At 42.9% G+C, this 16,692-nt stretch overlaps 1 protein-coding gene across 1 annotated transcript; it reads right to left on the bottom strand.

Annotated features, from left to right (window-relative positions):
- Positions 1–2,276: 2,276 nt before the first annotated feature.
- LOC102023163 (zinc finger protein 121-like) lies at positions 2,277–14,544 on the bottom strand. The gene is given in 7 exon segments (XM_005405568.2): positions 2,277–2,658; positions 2,660–4,342; positions 5,980–6,062; positions 6,726–6,809; positions 8,313–8,439; positions 9,198–9,289; positions 14,122–14,544. Coding segments are annotated over 6 exon segments (2,070 nt in total). The 5' UTR covers positions 9,246–9,289; positions 14,122–14,544; the 3' UTR covers positions 2,277–2,613.
- Between the last annotated feature and the right edge of the window lie 2,148 nt (positions 14,545–16,692).

Genomic DNA, 16,692 nt, shown 5'->3' with positions numbered 1-16,692 from the left:
CCCTCTTTCCTCCTTTAACTTTGGGTATCAAGTATCTTGTTTCAGCAACAAGAAAAGTAACTAAGACAGGAACAGACCAATAGCAAGCTCAAGCATACATGAAACCCCAAATACCGAAGCAACTCTTTTTGTGCACATTTTGTGCCCGAGGAGCACTGGTCCATAGACATTCTACAAGGGAGGTTCTGAGGAACCTGAACTCTTCTCCAGTGAGGAAGGTCATCTCCAAAGGCAAGCTCTTGGCACTGAAGGGCGTGTTTATCAGCAGTGAGCTTCTCAGGCAGTGGAGTCTGTGGACTGTGACACTAGGCTGTCATTTGTTAACGATACTAAGCTCCAGGCTGAGGCCAACCTGCAGTATCTACTTCAACCGTGACCACTTGATTATACTCAGAAGTTCTGAACAAGTTCCCACTGAGACACGTATCTTATTTCAGACCATCAGACTAGCAGCTAGGCTAATCTATGACCAGTGACAACATACAGCAGGGACTTGAGACTGATCTGATTAGTTTTGGTGCCACTGCCAACACAGAAAGGTGGTAACCTGTGGTCTAAATAGCAATACTCACCCTACAGGAGAACCACTCCATCATCTACTCCTAACTTGCAAACATTTACGCTACACGAAGATGTGCAGGTCTCTTCTGTTGAGGATTTATTGTTTGCCTTGCTTTGGGTTACAACACACTGGCTGGCTGAAGAGCCATCAAACAGCTACAACCCTTACGGCCATCACAACATAATCCACAACCCAGCGATATATAAAATTTTGACCATTGAGACTGAAATCTGGTTGCGCTGGGTGTTTGTATCCAAATGCCACATCAGGAAGTGCTATGACGGTTCCTAGCACCCAGGAACATGACTATAACAACCAGCATGTTCGTAGGGTCTCACTATGCAGTTCAGGCTGGATTTGAACTCACTTTGTAGCCCAGGCTGGCCTCGAACTTGGAGCAATCCTCCTGCCTTAGCCTCTTGAGTGCTGGGATTACAGGTATGTGCCATCACACCTGTTCAGTTTTTGTTTCCATAATATATGGAAAGACAAATCACAGTAAGGTATTACAGTCAGTTGGAATTGCTGCTTGGCTCAAGATTGTTTTGCCAATGTGTAGAATAGATCTAGAGAGGAAAAATTTAAGACTCTTACTCCCTTCCCATATTGCCCAATTTTACAAGAATTCCTATTCTTAGGTGTAAAGAGTATGGCTCTCTTCCTCTATGGTCATGAAGTTGGGGTCTCTCCCACTATAAGCTATCCACTCAGCCCCTCTCCACTCATTCCTTTTAGCACCCTGATCTTTAATCTGAAAGGATCAGATGTAAGGTAGGAACAAGGACAATGTAATAAACTTGATAGCTCAATCAGATCCAAAATTTGATTGTTGTTTCTGTAGGTGAATCATCTTTAAGAGTATGACAAACCACCTGCAGAATCTGTATTGGTAAAATAGGAACTGGAGATGTACCTCAGTAGTATGGGTTCAGTCCTACAGGCAAAAAGGTAAGATAAATTCATGTCCTTGATATCACTTTTGACTAGGTGCAACCTCTAAGGAATAGCAACTTGAGTTGAATATTGTTGTTAAACAAGACTGACTTACCAGCCCTGGAGTAACCAGGAAAGGATCACAGATGTTCAAAATAAACCATCCAGAAGGCTCTATCCCTGTCAGGATCCAAGATTTCAGGACACAGTGATACTATTCCTGTATTAGGAACGTTGTGTTGGTTGTGGGCCTCTGTTTTTGAGTTTGTGGAATAATCACATGTATAAAACAACTTCGTAGTTGGGTCTCAGCTACTTGAGAGGCTGAGGTAGAAGTATCCCAAGTTTGATGCCAACCTGGGCAACTTAGTGAGACCTTATCTCAAAATAAAAAGGTCTTGGCATGTAGTTCAGTGATGGGAGTGCTTCCCTAGCATGCATAGGGCCCCAGGTTCAATTTGTAGTACTACAATAAAAATACAAAATGACTCTGTACCCTTCCTTACCTTAAAAAACTGTTCTCCACTGTGGTATCACAAGAGAACATCAAAGTGTTTTGCAGAATTACAACTTTTCAACATCTTGTACATCAATAGTTTCTCTCTACCGCAGGACCTTACACATTTATTAAGTCCCCAGGAAACACTGAGGATGGTTTGTATTTCTTACATCATATTGCTCCAGGATAAGTTCTTTCTTTCTTTGTATTTGTTTTTTGAGGCAAAGTCTCACTGTGTAGTTCAGGCTGGCCTTGAACTCACTATGTAGCCCAGGCTAGCCTCAAACTTTCAATGATCCTCCTGTCTCAGCCTCCTGAGTGCTGGGATTACAGGCATGAACCACCAGGCCTGGCAAGAGTGAGTTCTTACAATGCTGCCCTGTGATCAGACTCCAATAACCTCACAGATTCCTTACTTCACACAGGATCTTGAGAATAAAGTGATTTCAGTGTCTTTGAAATAAATTGTCAACACTAAAGATTGCTCCTCAATCCTTACATTAGGTTTCTCACCAGTGTAAATTCCAGTGTGACAATTAACATATGAAGAATTCTTAAAGGATTTTCGACATTTTCCCAATTCAAAGGGTTTCTGTTCAATGTGTCATTAAATGCTCGCTTAGGAGATAAAACCTACTGTAGGCTTTCCCACATTCCTGATATTTATAGGACTTCTCCCTACCATGAGTTCTTACATGGTGATATAGGTTTGAGGATGTTGTAAAGGCTTTCCCACATTCCCTACATTCATAGGGCTTCTCCCCTGTGTGTGTTCTGAGGTGTTCAGCCAGACTTGAGGAAACGGTGAAGGCTTTCCCACAGTACTGACACTTATAGGGTTTTATTCCAGTATGGATACGAATGTGCTTATTAAGGCATGAGGAGTTTCCAAAGAATTTTCCGCATACCTTACATTCAAAGGGCTTTTCCCCTGTGTGAGTTTTCACATGTTCAGTCAGCAGATAACACCTTTTGTAGGCTTTCCCACACTCCTTACATTGGTACGGTTTCTCTCCCGTGTGAGTTCTTTTATGAACAATCAGACATGAGGATGTGGTGAAGGATTTCCCACATTCCTTACATTCATAGGGCCGCTCTCCGGTGTGAGTTCGTGTATGTTCAGTCAGACTTGAAGAAACAGTGAAGTCTTTCCCACAGTACTTACATTTATATGGTTTGATTCCTGTGTGAATTCGAATGTGCTTATTCCGGCAGGCAGAACTTCTAAAGGATTTTCCACATAACTTACATTCAAAGGGCTTCTCCACCGTGTGAGTTTTCAAGTGTTCAGTCAGCAGGTAACACCTTTTGTAGGCTTTCCCACATTCCTTACATTCATAAGGTTTCTCTCTACTGTGAGTTCTTACATGTTTCCGTAGATTGGAGGAAGTGTGGAAGGCTTTCCCACACTCCTCACATTCGTAGGTTTTCTCTCCAGTGTGAATCCTTTCATGTTTACGCAGGTAGGAAGCTGCATGGAAAGCTTTCCCACATTCCTCACACCGGTAGGGTTTCTCTCCAGTATGAATTCTGAAGTGTTCAGTTAGGTTTGAAGAAACACTGAAGGATTTGCCACATGCCTTGCATACGTACAGCTTCTCTGCAGTGTGTGTTTGTATATGTGTAGCAAGGCCTGAGCGCTTTGTGAAGGCTTTTCCACACTCCTTACATTTATAGGGTTTCTCTCCAGTATGAATTCTGAAATGTTCTGTTAGGCTCGAAGAAGTAGTGAAGGACTTCTTACATTCCTTACATTCGTAGAGTTTCTCCCCAGTATGGGTTCTCATGTGACTATTAAGATTTGAGGAATATCCAAAGACTTTCCCACAAACCTTACATTCATACGGTTTCTCCCCAGTGTGGGTTCGCATGTGACTATTAAGATTTGAGGAGTAGCCAAAGACTTTCCCACAAACTTTGCATTCGTAGGCTTTGATAGTATACATTTGAAAAGGCACAGCTCCACTTTTGGAATACAGAAAATCTCTTGCAAATACCTTTAATTCATAGAGCTTTTCCCCATTGTGATTTCTCACATGTGTCTGAAGGTACGACTTACTAAGGAAGGGACAGTCACTGCATCCAAAAGGTTTGTCCTGCATGCTCATTCTCTGGTAGGCAACATTTGGAGTTGGGCTAAGGGCCATTTCACATTCATTTAACACAGAAAAGTTCTGTCCAGTAGAAGTTTTCATGCTCAGAGGAGGAAAAGATTTTCCATCCTGACCAGAGTCACAAGTATTTCTTGAATTCTGAGATTTCATGTGTGTCTTGAAATAGGAGTGTTCACTGAAGATTTCTCCCCAATGCTTATCATCATCAAGTTTCCCTGCACTGTGGATTCCCGCCTGTTGATGAAGAGATGAATGATGGTTAAAGATGTTTTTCAGAACTAATGGATGTTACTTATCTGAGGACAGAAACATTATTATTATTCTTGCTTTTTGCACTACATGTTTGTTTGTTTGTTTATTGATTGATTGATTGATTGATTGATTGTCTTTTTGAGACAGGGTCTTGCTATGCAGTTCAGGCTGACCTTGAGCTCACTTTGTAGCCCAGGCTGGTCTTGAACTCGTAATGATCCTCCTGCCGTAGCCTCCCAAGTGCTGGGATTACAGGCGTGCGCCACCACGCCTGGCTTTGCACTACATGTTTACAATTCCTGTTATGTGGATTTCTCTCAGGTTCAATGAAAGCAAAGATTTTGTGCTTTCTGTACTAATGTTGGAATGACTCCTGTATATTCTCATAAGATTCTTTTAGGAAGCTCAGTGCCCACTTATAGGTATGGCATTTTTTTACTTGTGGAAACTCTGAAGCCTCAAGTTTTTGTCTGGTTTTTGAGATAGGGTCTTGCTTTGTAGTGCAGGCTAGCCTTGAACTCACTCTGTATCCCAGACAGGCTTCAAATTCATGACAGTCTGCTTGCCTCATCCTCCTGAGTGCCACCATGCCTGCCAGAAGCCCCAAGTTTTGACCTAGCATTAGAGTACCTCCAATTCATCCCATTCAGAACATCCCTCTAGAGGTCTTTCTCCCATTAAGGTAAATACCACTTCTTTCAAGTATCTCTCACTTATACTAATTTTCTGCAAAGGAAGTGCTAATCTTTTCTGAGTACAGTTGTACTGGTTGATACACTGTGTCAACTTGAGAAGTTTAGAAATTTAATTCAGCAGGGAGCCAAGGTCCTTACTTTGTAATCATCCTGAGTTTGTGGAAGAGGAAGGCATGGAGATGGTGTGGGTGTGAAGGACCCCCTCCCCTATAGATAGCCTGCATATAATACAAGGGCAGGAAAGAGGCTTGCCTCTCCCCTCTTTTGCTCTTGTTGCTTTTGCTGTCTTCAGCTGCCTTGGACTGATACCCCTGAGCCATGCCACCCCACCCTGCCTTGGAGCCAGCTAATTACTGGACTGAAACCTCCACAAACCGTGAGGTAAACAAACCTGTTCTTCCTCAATTTTGGGCATTGGGTATTTCATCTCAGCAATGAGAAAAGTAACTAAGATAAGAGTAAATAGGAAATGTCCCTCATTAAATGTAGAACTTAGCCATGTGTTACTTCTTTGCTGTTAAAAAATAAATAAATGATGATTTAATTACATTATTTAGAGGATGACTATGATTTTTTAGTTTCCATGAAATTCTTATATTCTACCATGTGATTTCTATAAAATTGAATGGTGGAACAGTAGTGCCAAAATGTCATGATACTAGCTCTAATGTTGCAGACATTGATAAGATATTCAGAGAATTGCTTTAAAAAGTCAGTATCTGGTTGTTCATGTGGCAATGTATACCTGTGGGACCTCTGAAGGAAAAGAGGTTTTACCATAGGTTTGAAGAATTCCCAAATTCATTACATGGAGTATCTCTCCGGATACATTGCTTCCTCCTGGGTGAGTGCTACTTATATTCTATAATGAAATTCACAATCTTCTCTGTTTGGGAAATAACAAACATCTTTTGTTAATCTTACCATTAGTATCCCACTGGACGTTTGTTCCATCAAAATACCCTGCTCAAATGTTGACTCTCTGGTGCTAAGCTGCATGTCCCATTCTGAAGATGAACAGAAAAATAAAATTAAGATTCAGAGAAAGAAATGTTAGATTGTAGGAATTAAAAATGATAGGAGAGCTGGGGATACAGCTCAGTAGTACAGCACTTGCTTGGCATACAGGAGGCTGAGTTCATGCCCAGCACTGCACACACATGCACAAAGATAAGACTTACTTGCATCTGTAGTTTAAAAAAAAACCAAAACCCCAAAAACATAGGGTTAGTAGTTGAGCACATGTCTAGCATTTGCTAGGCCCTGGCTTCAATCCTCAGTTTGAGGGCAGGGTAAAAGAAGATGACAAAGTTTAAGCATGTTATGTAGGTCAAAAATTTTCCAATGGTAAAGTTTTAGGCCTGAGTTTTAGACATTTTACTATGATTCTCTGAAAATTAAAATGGATGGTAAATATTATCAGAAATAAAAGTTGCAAAGACCTGGACAAAGAATAAACAACACAATGTAACAATGAAAGAGACGAGGTCATTTTGTTTTACCACAATAAAGCATGATCAGGCAGAAACAGGCTGAGAAGTTGAGGATTCCCCATCTTCTCAGATAAATAGCCTGAAGCTTCTGACATCAAGTACATCTCAAAGGTTCCTCATTACACTTTCATACTTAACTGTGTCCTTGGATCAGGGTTGCTTTTCGGGAACACTCACCTTGGGGATCTCCTCTCTGCTGTGTCCTCCAATCCTCTTTGTGTTCCAACCAGGAGATCAGACTGGGTTTGACAAGCTCACACCCTGCACATGCGGAAAGATGCATTCATGCAAGAAGTTTAGGCAACAGAGCCCTAAACTTCATTTAATTCAGGCGTGATGCTTCTAATGAAAGCAAGGGAATGATTATAAAAGGATTAAGCATGCAAATATCTCTCTCTGTGCCCAAAATGTTTCATCTTCTCTAAACCCTGAAACCAAATTAATGCTTATGTGTACACTAACAAAACACAATTTGAATCAAATAGAAAAATCAGTATGAAACAAAAGGTATTTGTTCTGGGGTAAAAAACTACACTGAAGACTCACAAGTTATTGTCTGTCTGATTTATGTGGCTGGCTTGTCAGAATCATATGACATGGGCTAGGAGTGTAGCTCAGCAGTAAGGTGCTCACCTAGTATGCACAAAGCCCTGTGTTCCACCCCCAGTACCACAAAACAAAACTCTCCAGAATCTATGCAGTTCTTGATTCAGTAAGTCAAAGGAGGAGACTGACTTACAGTACTTCTAACAGGGTGAAGATGATGGTGTTGATTTTGGACCACATTTTAACAATCACGACATTAGACTAAAATTTGAGTGTGGTCCCCCTTACCCACGGTTTTGCTTTCTGCAGTTTCAGGAATCTACTGTCATCTGTGACCCCAAAATATTGGAAAGAACATTTCAGAAATAATTCATGTTCTGAGTAACGGATGCAAGTTTGCCAAGTGCCACCCCATCCCACCTAGAAGCACAATAGTCCTTTAGCAGCTGTGTTACCTACTAGGACAGGACAGGACAAGAGTGCTCATGTTCAAGTAACCCTTATTTAACTTCATAATGGGCCCACACCAGAACAGCCTAATGCTGCTAATTTGGAGAAACCCTAAAGTATTTCACTTAAGTGAAAAGTTGTATATTGTTGACTTAGCTAGGTGTGGTGGCACACACCTGTGATCCAATACTTCAGAGGCTGAGGCAGGAGGATCACCACAAGTTTAAGGCTAGTCCGGACTACATAGTTAAGTTCAAAGCCAGCCTAAACTACACAGCAAGATCTTGTCTAAAAAAAAAAGGCGTTGACTTATTTTTTTTGTCTCTCTCTGTTTTTTGGGTGGTACCGGGAATCAAACTCATGACCTCATGCTTGTAAGGCAAGCACTGTGCCACTGAGCTATATCCCCAGCCCAGTCGTTGACTTATTAATAAAAAGGAAAATAACCGTATGCTGAGGTAGCTATTATCTATTATAAGGAGGAATCCTCAATTTGTGAAATTGTGAAGGAAAAAGAAATTCATGCTAGTTTTACTGTTGTACATCAAAGCATTACTGAAATTGTACTGAGTTCAGGACTAGCTGCAGTTTCAGGAACCTATTGGGGTGTTGGGAGATACCTTCCAAGGATAAAGCAGGACTAGTGTCCTGGGACAGAGGCTATGTCCACCTCATTTCCCTGGGGACTCAGAGTCCACAGCACCCAGGCTGGGACCCAGGAAGTGAGCAGCTTCCATCTCCTCCCCACAGGCACGGCGCCGCTCTTACCCACGGAGGCCAGGTTCTCGTAGTTCTCCAGCATCACCTCTCTATAAAGGTCTCTGTGACTTCGATCCAGCAAAACCCACTCCTCCTGGGTGAAGTCCACGGCCACATCCTCAAAGGTCACCGAGTCCTGGATCATCACACACAGGCCAGCCTGAGTGCCGAGTCACACAATGACCTCTCCGCCAACGTTCACCAGAGATGAGGGGGTGAGACCGAGGCACACACAGGGCTCCGAGGGCCTCCGCTGCCCACCCAAGGCCCAGCAGTCCTAGGGACCTTTCCTCTACCCAAATCTGTCCACCTCGTGCCACCAAGGGGCTGCAGTGACCCTTCTCAAACACAAACTCCTCTTCCCACAACTAGACTCGCAGCTATTTTCATCTTATTCTGTATTATTAAAGTACAGCTCCTAGGGGCTGGGGATTTAGCTCAGTGGCAAAAGCGCCTGCCTGGCAAGCGCAAGGTCATGAGTTCGGTTCCCGGTACCGGAGAAAAACAAAAACAAAAACAAAAAATAAATAAAAATAAAAAAATAAAGTACAGCTCCTGAACACAGGTATATATTTGCTAAATAGACATAAATTAATAAACTTTCCTAGAAAAGAACACTTTTTTCTTCCTTAATATATATGAGAGTACTTGGCAAAATAACAAACATACCCTTGTCACCATGAATATCTCATTAAGCAGTAGTTACTGATATCCTGGAATAGCTTTCAGGTAATGCCTTACCTATAAGAGCAATGTGGCTCTCTAAGGAAATCAGCTGGGGACCAGTCTTTGAGACTTTCCTGGCTTTAAGGTGGGGACACAAATCTGCCTTGGCCAGAAATGTGTCCATCTGATGGGGGCAAGCATGTCATCTTGGACACGGGTTCTGCATACCTGACAGCAGTTTATCAGGCAGTCAGCCACCATCCTTTCTTTCTTCATCTTTTCTTCAAAAAAGAGGACTGTGTCCCTAGAAGGAAGGGCTCCTAGAAAAGAGAGAAGGCATGACAATCCAGAACACAGCAAAGTTCCTATGCTCGCATGCTGGAAGTCATTCCATCCGAGTATGAAATTCCCACGTAATCCCACACGCTCAACACAGACACACAGACACGCCCCCACTACTGCCATACAGTGCCATAGCTGCTGTCTCATTTATAGCAAAAAAGGGATGGTGAGGCACGTTGCCCCCAGAAAAACTGCAATAGTCGCATTTTATAGGTAAGGAATACTTGGGATTTTTTTGTGGTTGTTTGGTGGTAATGGGGGTCAAACCCAGGGCCTTCACACTGAGCTACATCTCCAGCCATTTTTACATTTTTTTTAAATTTTAAGAGAGGGTCTTATTAAATTGTCCAGGTTAGGCTTCCATTTGCGATCCTCTGCCTCAGCCTCCCAGAGTGCTGGGATTCCAGGTGTGCACCACTACACCTGGGCAGGTAAGAAAAAAAAATTTAGGTAATAACATTTAAACCCATGGAATTTGCCTGTGGTGGTAAATCTTATGAAGGAGACTACACAGCACACATAGCAGGGGGCTGACAACCACACCAGCATTCTCTGCCCCACGTTGACATCTTCATAAAGAACAGAAGGGTTGGTGACTGTTGAGGCCCACTACAGTCTATTGCTCAGAGAAGACAAAAGCAGAGCATCAGCAGGACTGGGCTGGGACCAAATCAATGGCTGACATCCAGTAAGGCTCCAGGTGAGATGTACCCTGAAAGCTAAGCTGTACTTCATGCTGGCTTATGAGCCTGTGATTGGTGGAAATCTCCATTCCTCCTTACACAGGGTTATCTGAGTCCTTGGTATTAATCAGTGTTTTCCAAGTTGTACTTCATCATCAGTCATCAGAGTATTAACACACATTGTCATGTGCTGAGCCCATTATGACTGAATCTGCACTGTATATATACAGAGTCACTTAAGTATCATACCAACCCTTCACATCAGTACCAATATATCTATTTAATGCTGAGAAAAACCTAGATTCAAGCCAGGAGGTGGAGGCAGGAGGACAAGCCCAGGGAGATTACTGAGACCCTATCTTAAGTTGGGCCTGGTGGTGCATGCCTGTAAAGCCAACACTTGAGAGCCCCAGAAAAGAGATCACTGCAAGTCTGAGGTCAGGCTGGGCTACATAATGAGCTCAAGGCCAGCCTGAGCTACCTAGTGAAACCCTGACTCAAAAACAGAAACAACTTAGTGAGAGAGGGGGCTTGGGATATAGCTCAATAGGAAAGGCCTGGGTTCAGTCCCAAGTACTGTATTATAAAAACCAAAACCAAACCGAGCCAAATCTAGATTCAGACAGCACAGAAGTTCCATATCACTTTGCTAAGAAGCAGAGATCCGGGACCTGACTGCAAGTTTGTCCCCGAACCCTTGATTGCCTGTGGTTGCCGGTACACTCCAGGGTGAACAGAAAGAAAAATATTTTTATTCCAAGCCCAGCAATTGGCTGCATTTGGAGATCTTCATCTCTAGGGGCACAACGATAGTCCCAATAACTCAGAAGATTAGACAGCTATCTGGCCACTTGGGGCTTCTCCTGTCACTACACTACCAGGCAATATGAGAGGCTGGGAGTTTTCTTCTGGCCTGCCAGGTCTGTTACCAAAGGGAAACTGAGGAAATGCTATGTAATTGAGGCAAGGAGTGTAAAGCCTCAAACCTGTGCAGGTTTCCATGCTCCCCAGACAATATATGTGCAGCCAGGTATAGCTATACCTGTCATTCCAGGTACTTGGGAAGCTGGATATTAGTTTGTATCTAGTCATGTGCTCAAACATGGGACCTTTCGAAGGTGATTGGATTATGGGGCTTATATCTGGCTTGCTGTTAGGAGACAGGGTCTGGCCACAAGAGGTGGGCTGCTGGGGGTGTACTCTGGAAGGGTTTATCTCACCTCTTGGCTCCTCCCATTCTGCTCTGCTCCCTCCTGCCATACCTGAGAAGCTACCCTCCACCAGGGCCCTCCACCATGCCTTCCTGCCTTGGAGCCAGCCGACTATGGACTGAAAACTTAGCAAGACTCAAAATTAAAAAAAAAAATAAAATAAAATAAAACAATGGCTCAGAATATAGTTCAGTGCAAAGGTCCTAGGTTCAACCCCTGGTACTGTAAAAAAAAAAAAAAAAACCACAACAAAAAAAAGCAAAAAACCCCAACCCAAATCAAAACAAAAAACTTTCCACTGCAAATAGAGGAATGATATAATGCACTTATTACCAATAAAATGCCATTGCAAAGCACACATCACCTACAAAACATTTGGTAAGTGATCTTTTGAATTCTCTATGCCAGGTGTTGACAGGCTATGGCTCACTGGCCTAATATTGTAAATTTGGCTTTACTCTGACAAAGCCACACCTCTCTGTCTACTAAAATATCTGGCTGCTTGACCACTACCAAGACAGAGGTTGCTAACTAGAGACATTATGCCCTCAAAGCATCCAGCACTTACTAGCGGGCTGTTTTTACAGTTTTCCAACCCCTGCTGGGGACCCAGTCATCAATTATATAGTCATGAAATGAAAGACTCAGGGAGAAGAAAGAGGGGGGAGAAATTAGAAAAGAAAATAGAATTAAGATATGTTATGTACATGAACCAACCACCTCCAAGGAAAGTAATCACTATGTACTCCAAACACATAGTAATAAAAATAAAAATTTAATAGAAAAAGACTAATTTAAATGTACCACGAGAAGACAACCATAAATAGCAAAGTGCTTTGACTTTTTAAATGAATGAGTTGGGGCTGGGGATTTAGCTCAGCGGCACAGAGCCTCCCTGGCAAGCACAAGGTCGTGAGTTCAATTCCTGGTACCAGAAAAAAACCAAAACCAAACAAACAAACAAAAAAATAAATGAATGAGTTGCTCTTCAAAATGCCAATATAATAGTCAGGACGAATTCTAGGCTTAGCACATTCATGGTGGAGTTTTAATTTGTATGTCTTGCTGCTGGGTGGCTCTGAACCATGGGACAGTCACGGATGTACCACCAGTGAGTTCAAGCCATAAGAAACATGTTAAAGAGACTAAACAACATAAACAAATGTAATAAGAAACCTTGACCTGGGCAGGGTGCCATATACCTGTAATCCCAGTACTCTGTGAGGCTAAGGCAGGAGGAATGCAAGTTCAAGCCCACATAAGCAACTTAGTGCCTTAATGAGACCCTGGCTCAAAATAAAAAGGAGCTAGAGAATGCAGCTCAGGGTAAAGGTGCTGGATTCAATCTTTAAGACTGTCAGAAAACAAAGAAACAAACTTTGGATCTTAGATCCAAAACATCCCAAAGCCTGTTTGGGGCTGGGGATGTAGTTTAGTGGTAGAGTATTACTCTTAAGTTCAATTCCCTCCAACATCCATCCATACACACACACACACACACACACACACACACACGTACGTGCACATATCTATGTTAGAATGATGCAGATAAATTAAGTTTTGATGGGGCAGATACTAGACAATGTTATTCATTTTGGGGTAAATTTGCCCATTTACCCCATTTGAAGTGGGGTGGTGGGAATTGAATCCAGGGCCTAGCACATGTGGCTGAGCTACTCCCTAACCCCTGTTGTTGAGCTACTCCCAACCCTTGTTATTAATTTTTTTTATTTAAAGAAAAGTCTTATTAAGTCTTCATATATTTAGGAGATACATCACTATCTAAAGTTCACGTAACATACCTACAATTTGTTTTCAGTGTGCTCTCAAATAGTTTACAATAAAAAGTATTTTTTTTGTTGTTTTTTCCGGTACTGGGAATCAAACTCACGACCTTGCGCTTGCCAGGCAGGCACTGTGCTGCTGAGCTAAACCCCCAGCCCCAATAAAAAGTATTTTATCTGCGAGAAAACATGAAAAAACACTAAAAATGAGTGAATCTACTACAATGTATATACATTATAATTTTATACTGAAATGACCTGTAAGCAGTTTCAGATTGTTCTGAAGAAAAATGTGGAAAATATACTTAGTCCAACTACTTCATAGTAGTAAACATAATTATTCTACTACTAGTGCAATAAAGCGGCCATGCTTCCTTGCTAGAGGCTGGGTTTTTAAGTTTTCTGAGGATGTACATAGGTCTAGGAAGTTCAGGTGAAAAGGATGGTGGTGAATTCTTGGTTTTGCTTATCAAAAGGACTTGTGGGCTAAAAACATTCCCTGTCACATACAGAAACATGCACACCATAGGCACCTAAGAAAGGATGTTTATCTTTCTAATAAAAGTGATCGTATTAGTCACTTTCCAGTAACTGGGACAAAATACCCAGCACCCACAATTACAAGGAGGAGGAGTTTATTTTGGCTCACGGTTTCAGTAGGTTCATTCCAAAGTAGCCTGGCTCCAAGGCGGAAGGCATGGCAGAGAAAAGCTGCTCACTGCACAACAGCCAGAAAGCAAGAGACTGGGGAGAAGCAAGGGACAACACCTTTCCAGGTCAGGCCCCCAAGGACCCTCCTCCAACCAGGCCCCCAACACGAAACACACCACTGATGTGTATAGCGACCCCAAGATCCAATCACCCTCCACACAAATGAAACTTTTGGGGGATACTTTAGATCTAAACCATAACAGTGACTATGAAAAATACCTACATGACACGAAAAGGAAGAGGTAAATTCTCAGATGAAAGATTCATTTGCCTTAAGACAAGGAGAGAGGTCCTCGAACCTGTCTCTGTGTGTGTGTGCGCGCGCGCGCGCGGTGCTTAAGATGGAACCCATGTCGGAAGAGCGAGCGCCCTACCCGCGAGCTCCACCCGCAGCCCTGCCCAGTTCTCTCGCAGTGCTCACCCGAACGCGCTTCAACCGCCAGGTCTATGAGGTGGCAGGACACTGGGGACGTCGTCAACGTGACTCGAATGGCGGAAATTATTTTACTTTTGGGAAATTTTTTTTTTTTTTTTTACAAAGGCTGCTTTGAAGATTTTTGAAGAGAACAAAAGAGTCGATGAAACATCCCGAAGACACAGTATAACGACACCTGCCGTCCCGCTCCTCGCAGAGCCCGACAGCCCGAGCGGCCTCGAGGAACAGGACCCGCAGCCCAGCGGGCGCGAGCAGAGCGTCCACGCTCCTCGGCGCCTCCGCACAACGCTGTCTTTCAACTAGCCCGTCTACATTAGGGAACCCCCTTCACACTGAACTCGCCGTCGTAAACTGAATGTAATCCACTACCAGCAAAGAGGAGCCTAGTCGCGCTGAGATGCGTCATAAAGACGGAGACTAGTTGATGACGCCAGTTCCGCTTCCGGCAAGGGCGGGGCCGGGCTCGGGAGCCTACGGCCTTCTCCGAGTTGGATTAGGTCTGGCGTTAAGTCTAATTTATTGGTAGGTGCACAGGGAAAGGCTTAAGGGTTGGCTCAGCACCGAGAGTGAGGGCAGAAATGGCCCAACGGCCTCGAGGACTAAGTTGCGTGTGGAACGCGCCATCTGGGCAGGGCTGCACTTGGGTGTGAAGGACGGATTGGACAAGAATGGCCCATGTGGGTTGGTGTCTCAACTGCAAGGATGTTCATCAAGACTTTTTAGTTTTTTGAGGCAGGGTCTAGCTATCTAATTTAGACTAGTCTTGAACTCACTGTGTTGCTCAGGGTGTCCTCGAACTTGTGGCGATCCTCCTACTTTAGCCTCCCCAGCGCTAGGGATAGCAGGTGTGCGCCAGGCCCAGCTCATCAAAACATTTTTTACAAGCTTCTCCCCACGTTACTCGAACCCCTATAGATTTAATGAACCAAGTGAAAATTCAGTCTCTCTTTCCACTTCCCATTCTTTATCTCTAAATAAGAAAATCTATTCTTATTTTCAAGTAGTTTTAAGTGTGTGGTGTGTTCTGGAGGGGGCAGGCACAGTGACACAGACACACCTAGGAACTGCACCCAGGTACGCTCTACCACTGAGCTATACCCCCAGTCTCTTTTTTGTTGTTGTTTTGAGACGAGGTCTTGCTAAATTGCCCAGGTGGGACTTGAACTTGAAATCTTCCTGCCTCAGCCCCAGTGCTGGAATTATAGGCATGAGTTTAAGTGTCTATATTATTAAGCTACACTTAAGGAAATCATGTTGATTTTGGATGTTGTTTCTCCTCATCTTTTACATGAAACTCTAGCCGAATTAATGGTGACATTAATCATTTGTCAAACCCATGTTCTTCAAACCAATCAAGTTTGGAATTATCAGCGTTTTCTATGGTAACCATAAAGTGTGGAACTAAATCTGATGCACATTTCTTTCTTCCTTACTGGACATCTAGTCACACTACAGTCAGTCTCTCCTTCCTTCTCCCTCTTCCTTTCCCTCCATCTCTCTTCCCACCTAGGGATTTAACCCAGGAGTTTCACAATGAGCTACATCCTGGGCTTTTTTATTTTTATTTTGAGACAAGGTCTTCTTAACTTGCTAAGTTTTCTAGGCTGAGCTTGAACTCGAAATTCTGCCTCAGCCTCCTAAAGTGCTGGGATGACAGGTGTGCCCCACTTGCACCCCCTTTAACCCAGTCCAAGAATTACTTAAACAGAAGAAACAGAGAAAGCAGGACCATAAGGAGACTGGCTGGGCACTGCTCCCTGGCATTCGTTGGATTTGGGGGAGCAATGGTTTTCTGAGAAAGTGTCAAAAGAGCTGTTTGATTTGAACAAATCTGCTTAGCTAGGACCAGTGCCAGAAGCAGTACCCACAACCTGGCCACTATTGCTCTGCATGTGTTTGCTCTGTAGGTACACAGGGCATCTCACTGATGCAAGGTCTGCAGAGATCTGCTAGCTCTAGGTGGACACAGGCAAGGTGGGGTCCACCCTTTTAATTGCTGTTCAGATCATTTATGTTTAATATATCTGAGTATGTTATGATTCAGTTGTACTATTTGTTATGTGTATGGTCTCTTTGGCATTCACTTTCCCCTTTAACATAGCTTTTTTGGATTAACCTTTTCCCCATAGTATTGTTATGATTCAGTTGTACTATTTGTTATGTGTATGGTTTCTTTGTCATTCACATTCCCCTTTAACATAGCTTTTTTGGATTAACCTTTTCCCCATAGTACTCTTATTTTCATTTACCTATTGTATTTTCATTAAAATGTACATATTTCCCAGTCTAAATTGAATAGTTTGCTGCATATTTTTAATTTAATGACATTCAGGGTCTTTAAGTCCTATGGAAAATGTAGATATTTGATCAAGTAACCAACAAAGTTGGGTTCAGTGTGAAAATTCTGAGGCTGGAAGCATAGCTTAGTGGAAAAGTGCTTACTTAGCATGAGCGAGGCCTTAGGTTGCACCTCCAGCACTGAAAAAAAAGTAGGCAAGGTTCAATGGGTAGTCTGTGGGTTATGGTTTTCACTATGTGTTTTCTCTGCAAAGCCTT

Source organism: Chinchilla lanigera, unplaced genomic scaffold (genome assembly GCF_000276665.1).
Source record: "Chinchilla lanigera isolate Chin_1 unplaced genomic scaffold, ChiLan1.0 scaffold00094, whole genome shotgun sequence".
In the NCBI taxonomy this organism is placed as follows: domain Eukaryota; kingdom Metazoa; phylum Chordata; class Mammalia; order Rodentia; family Chinchillidae; genus Chinchilla; species Chinchilla lanigera.
This window is presented reverse-complemented; position numbering and strand designations above follow the sequence as displayed.